Source organism: Glandiceps talaboti, chromosome 4 (genome assembly GCF_964340395.1).
Source record: "Glandiceps talaboti chromosome 4, keGlaTala1.1, whole genome shotgun sequence".
Lineage (NCBI taxonomy): Eukaryota > Metazoa > Hemichordata > Enteropneusta > Spengelidae > Glandiceps > Glandiceps talaboti.
Window position 1 is genome coordinate 15,753,025 of NC_135552.1, and position 6,718 is coordinate 15,759,742.

General features: G+C 37.0%; 1 protein-coding gene across 1 annotated transcript; it reads right to left on the reverse strand.

Annotated features, from left to right (window-relative positions):
- Window positions 1-476: 476 nt before the first annotated feature.
- LOC144434004 (protein LSM12-like) lies at window positions 477-6,421 on the reverse strand. The gene is made up of 5 exons (XM_078122440.1): window positions 6,228-6,421; window positions 5,330-5,463; window positions 4,070-4,179; window positions 3,015-3,138; window positions 477-2,362 (listed from the first exon to the last, which is right to left on the reverse strand). Exons 1-5 carry the CDS (start codon window positions 6,370-6,372, stop codon window positions 2,309-2,311), a joined length of 567 nt encoding a protein of 188 aa, XP_077978566.1. The 5' UTR covers window positions 6,373-6,421; the 3' UTR covers window positions 477-2,308.
- Window positions 6,422-6,718: the final 297 nt, after the last annotated feature.

A 6,718-nucleotide genomic window follows, 5' to 3' on the forward strand; every position in this document is an offset into this window, starting at 1 on the left:
GCCATCTTTTGTTTACTTTGAGTAAATCCAAAAGAGATTCTAAGCAGCAACAATTTTGAAATGACTTTTTGGGACTTTCAAAGTCCATTTTCTCGTTGGTAATTAGGAAACTACCGATATGTACTTTCACTAAATGAAACTTTTATCATTTAATTTTTTTTTTATAATTATGTTAATTAGCACCTCAGTTTGAAATTATTATTTACAGATCATCTTTGATGGATACAACAGATACTGAAGTCTCAAATTTTAGTCATTTTAATTCATTTTGATGTGTACCCAAACAGAGAAATAAAATACTCCAGTATGTAAATATAAAGTATATGTACTAAGTCTGTGGTGATGAAAAACACTAACATTTTTATTTCCAAATAAAGTGTAGACAGTCACACTATTGTTATGTCAAAATTTGTCTTTATTTTTGTCAAACGAAGAAAAAATAACATGAACAGAACACATGGTTTTCATTAACCTTGTTAACAAGAAGGAAAAAACAAAAAAAGTAAACAACAAAAACAAACACAGTTCATTGATATTTTTCGATTTGATCAAGGCAACATACAGAACCCTGAATAGTCCAAATTCATTGTTGACAGCAAGACTTTGTTTACATTAACTTCATTCACCTTTGACCTTAGCATGGACCAATTTGTTTTCACCTCAGAAGTGACCGTCGTGTCGAATGACTGCCTAGTGTATAGCATAGCTGCCACTGCATTGGTAGTCTGTGATGTACGCCATATATCGGGGCGCCCTCATGCATCGGCCAATTCCTTTGAGTAAGCCATTGAGGGGTAGTACGATTCATGACAACATATTTCATAGTCAACTACATTGGCTGTTCTATGGGGCTTGCATTTTCTTTTCAGGGTCTTTTCATCTCCAACAGTATAAAGGTTGTTGAATTTTGCAAATGAAAGGTGTGAAACATGTGAAAATGTTCCCTTCTTACAACAGCCTATATATAATGCCTTTCTGTACTTGTGGCCCTTTCGCCAGTTTCCGTCCCTTGTAGCAGTGTGCATACTGCTTTCCTATACTTCCATGTCCTCCTCTGTCCCCTTCCCATAGCTGTGTGTAGTACACTCCTGTATCCTTCTTTCCTTCCGTTCCCATAGCAGTCTGTAGTGCTTTCCGGTACCCTTTTTTCGTGCTGTCTTTCCTGTTTGCGTAGCATTGTGTAGTGCTTTCCTGTACTCCTGTTCCCTTTCCTTGTATATACTTCTATGCTGTTATTTTAACTTCTAAATATGACGTTACCTTGCTTTACATTAAAATGCTAATCATCAAAATTCATTTTGAGCATTTGATAGAGGGAGATTACATTTTATGGCTGGACTGTTGCTTTGATCTACATGCTATTACTGTGGAAATGGAGTAGGGTATTAACAACAATTGTAAAGCCCTGTACTCCATTGTACAGCATTGTAAAGTACATGCTGTATCATAAACGGTTGTATTTCTGTTCTAGCACGTTCCTCCTACATTGCACGATCAAAAGCTACTACAGATATTTGGATGTAGTGGCAGGTTTTTGGGCACCACATTGCCAATAAAATTGGGAGTATGGAAGGCTGTACAAACAAGACAATATTGCCAATACAGTATACACAGATTTTGTAATCTAGGTTTGTATTTTGAAGAAATTTCATTTTTTGTTCCCTGTACTTTTGGAAGACATGTTTAAAAAAACCAACAGTGGGTTCAATTGAAAATTCTTTATAATATTCTCAGTGATTTTTTTTTTTAGTGATGTGTTTGTTGGTCAAGTACATGTGAAACTATCACATCACACGTCTTGAGTTAAAAGTCAGAAGGAACAAGTAAAATCCTGGAAGTGAAGGTTAATAATGTGTCTCCTATCTGCACTGTGTCCCTGCATAAGACAACACTTATCTATTCTTTTCAGTGTCGAGAACTTCCAGAGAGAGTTCATTAAAATTCTGTACAAGGAAATTTTAATGTTACAGAGCCAAAATATAGATGTTTTTTTGCTAACTCTTTCTCCTTAAGACGTTTGAGATTTTTGTTTTTGACTTGATTCTTCAGGGCTGGCCGAACTTTATTCTGTCTTACAAATTAGCCATTGATGCAAAATATGCATTTACCGGTCTTCTCATGATTTCTATGACCAAAGCATAGTTTTCACATAATACCTCCAACTCAAAAGTGGTTGAGCGCAACCTGGGAACATATTTTTTTTCTTTTTGACTTTTTTGCGTATTTGTTTTTTTTTACCCCTGCTGTAATAAGTTAATCTCTACTGATACTAGCCCTACATAATGGAATGTGGGAGATGGCAGCGATGCTACGTTGACCCTGGTACTTGCTGAGAATGTTGCTCTCTTATATGCTTCTCTATCTGCAAGCAAGTAACAAAACAAAAGATTTATCAGTATGCACCACTAGAGGGGGTACTTTTCAATACCATGTTACAAACTGCTAACATAGTCATGGTGATGAGTTTTTGTCTGGGAAATCAATCAGTATCATGACTTGGATTGCAAAACATGACATGTTTTATAGTTTTGAAGTTTAGAATGATAGAAAACAAATACCTGGTATAAGAAAATCTAAATGAAGGGCAGCTGCATTCATTTGTCATTTAGTAAAACATACAAAAAGCTGACTGAGGTGCAAAACTAGTCTAAGATTCAAGCTGTATTTACACTCAATTATTGCTGATACAATCATTGAAACAACATTCCTATCTAGAAGTGAAAATGCTTGGTCTCAACACAAAAATCACACCATTCACAAAGAGTACTAACATTTGACCGGGTGAAAAAGTATGTTTTTGAGCGAGAAACTAGTCGGAGATTGAGCTGCATGATTTGTACGATGATTTGAATTATTGCTGATAGTGATAGTGTCATTGAAACAACATTCTTATAAGAACTGAGAGTACTTGGTTACCATAAAGTCACACAATTAACAAAAGATGACTAACTGTAACATTTGACTAGATGGGTAAACTTATTAAGGTATACACCTAATGAACGATAACAACTTACTATTTTTTTGACGTGACCAAGGGCCTGTGCGTCTTTACTTTTACAATTATCTGGTCCGTATGGAGGTACTATGGTGACTTCATCAATCACTATGATATTCTTTTCTTGCCATTTGCATTTTAATCTAAGAAATGAGTGAATAAATAAAATAACAGTAAGTTAATGTATACGTCAAACAACTGTCATATTACCAGCCAACTCTAACACGGCACTGGATTTGTTTTAGCAGAGTACACGCAAAAGCTTTCACCATGGAAATAAGTCCCACTAACATACTTTGTTTATATTATGTGTATATTCTATATTTCAGCTGTTGACAAATATGTAAACAATAGTTGCAATGAAAATGATGGGCTGACCGACTGAGTTATTTACGCAGAACCCACTAATTCCTCTTGCACTGTTTGCAAAATTAAAAGTGTGTCTGACACATCCTAAATTGCCATTCTGCTAAAAATTTCCATGTGCCAAAATGAATATGTTTGCAGTACTTTTGATACATTTTTTTTCCACTGGCACCGACACTCTAGTCATTCAGTTAGAAAGAGAACAATGAGTCAAAAAGGGCAGTATGAAGGTAAAATGTCCTGTTCCCGTACAGTATACAGTACAGTACAGTACAGTACAGTAAGGTACGGTACAGTATGGTAAGGTACGGTCAGTGTGCCCTGTAACGATAGCCAAATTTTGTTGTTGTGAGTCAAAATCATAAAAACTGGCATTTCTTGTGAGTCATCACATAGAAAGAGATAGGGGAATACCAAATTTTGGTGCATCACTAGAAAATGTGTGCATCAGTGGCACGTCAAATTGGCTTAGAGGGCACACTGGGTATGGTACAATACAATACAGTACAGTGCAGTATGGTATGGTACAGTACAGTATGTTCAGTTCCCCTTGTTCTGCACTGCACTGTACACAGTGGCAGGTTGTTTCATTATTTACAGAGTAGAACGCTGCTGTTGATGAAACACAAACATTGCGTTTCAACCATAGAGCATCACAGAAATGACACACGAAAAAAAGAAGAAGAAATATCAAAGACAAGTACATACGTTTTTTGTATAGTGTTAAATAATTTCTGTGCTTCTGGGGTAACATCTACTCCTACTGAGAAGACAGCTTGTCTTTTGGCTTCTACAGCTTGGTTACACCTTGAATTCAGCTACAGGGAGAGAATAAAAGCAAAACAGTTGATTTTTCTGGGTAAAACTGGACATTTGTCTCAAACATCAAAATCATTGCTTTTCTTCAAGCTCTGGTTCTTACAGATTGACAATGTACTCTGTGCCATCCTACTGTAGTTGGATGTGACCTGTATTTGACCTAACCAACCCAAATGAAGTCAGCATCTGGCATCACATCAGAGTTCATATACATGAGTCTAGTTTACTATACATGCTACGATCACTGCGATCATCTCCACCGTAGTCAAATGGGTTTCTCTAGCACAACATTCAGTTCATAACCCCTGAGAGCGATAGTTTAATGGTATTGGAGCATTGATATAAACATGATGGTACAATGTATTCTCACATCCCCACACATTATTTACTCTCAGACAGGAGGTGAGGTTACATGTAGTAGTTATTCCTGTGATAGTCAAACATGGCCTTCCTAACTGAATATTAATGAGCAATTATCTGAATGAAGTAATCAATTACTACTGCTTGTCAGTTTGTGATGGATTACTACTGACATGCACTGTACACCCTTTCCCCAGCAGGAGGTTTAGCTAGATTTTCAGCAACATTTGACTATACGTGGAGAGATGGCAAATTATAGAAAATGTTGAAATGTATAGAAGTAGAACTAGACTATTTAACAAGAGTCTGACCTATCAGTTCTTTTCAAAGGTACTTATCGGTTCAAACTGTTCCTCATGTGAACATAATAAACAAATCTATAAAAAACATTCTTTTTTTGTTATTTCTATGGTACGATGATAGTCTAGAGGTTATCTGTTGGGTTTGAATGTGAAGGTCTGAGAGATCTTCATCAGATTCAAACCCAACGAATAGCCTCTACACAAGTAGGGTGGTAACCCAGACAGGTCAGAATCTTGGTACCTCATAACGTCTTACAACTGTTGACACTAACACCATTGGTTTCCCTACTCTTTACATGTATATTGCACTGAAAGTTTTTACGTAATAGTCTGCTTGGAGTTCCGGAAATATCATGAATTTGAACAAATCACCTCACGATAATCTGTTCAAGCTGAAGATCTAAAAACTTAGCAACATCAGGAGTGCATTAGATAAATAGGAAGTGCTGTACTGAAACATGGGCTATGGCAATATATGTGTACTTACCCTTTGTAGATTAAGGGGCTGAGGCAGTGGTGGGGTTTCAGCTGGTTCTTTCACTAAATCAACATTAGACACTAAATAGAGATTTACTAAGTGTATATCATGGGAATCCGATTTACCACTGGCAGATGATATTTCTAGGATATATATGGTCAAGGAACAGTACACTTATGTTTTCCTACACAAAAGCACTGAAGGTGTCACTTGTGATGATTGATTATGCAGATGAGCGAAGACTGAGTCACTATCACCTTGCTATACTGATAGGTAAATTAATAGAAAGACAAAGCACTATCTTGTTGTGTTTACGATGTGATACAATTCGGCTACCGTAGAATTGACCAGGAATACTGCATTTGCCATGGTTAGCGAATACAGTAAGTGTGTAAACTTCTAGTTCAAGTGTAAGTACACCCTCACACACGGAAACATTCGGATTCCGAACAGACACTACATCGATCACTGTCTGCCCACACACACTATAACTAGCTTTCGGACATACTTATACGGGGTCACCTTTACTGAACACAAAAGCCAGAACATTATGTCACCGCTTGCTGTATACCTCGAGGCGATGAACATGTGCTGTTTGACTCTCGATATGAACGCATGGCCATGGGGCAACTTTGCAATGCTAGACCGACAGGTCAGTTTAGATAAAGGGCAACATACGCGCTTGATTAACTTCAAGAGGATAATTACTACACGCATAATGTAAGATATCACACAATTCTCATGACTATCAAATAGGTACTAGACTGCGTCGACAGAAACTGATAGTTGACGCACAAAGACGTGTGACAAATTTCGCTCGTTTTTTCCTGAGCTACCTTCAGCTGTCGTCAAAAGCCGCTAATCAAAAGATCAATTTCAACTCAAAATTTGAGATAAAAAAGGATACTTAAAGCCAGCATGCGAGTTTGAACATCAAAGGCAATAACTTCTCCTTCAATTTTCTGTCCGTGGCACGTCTGGCAGGCAACATAGCTACCAACTTTGAAGTAATAATCAGCAGAATCGTTTTGAGCCGCCATCTTGATTAACATCCTTGCCTGAATACCCACATTGCAGTTCGGGAAGGTATTTCCGTTTTCATTCAATTTCAATTTGAAAGGATATTCCGTTTAGATCTCAAGTTCAATATTACTTTAAACTGTTTGCTAACTATTTTCAAACAATTGGCATCTTTTTCAAAGATATCGCTGCATTATCATTTTTAACATTTGCAAACACGTAATTTTTCACAGGCATGAAAACAAAAGAAATTAACCAAGTCACCACGGCGTCGTCCTGTCAAAGTTTTCAAAGATCGGGGGGGGGGGGGGGGTTATAGAAAGTATGTACTTTATTCGTTTGATTTCATGTGTACAAATATTATTGTCTGTCTGTCTG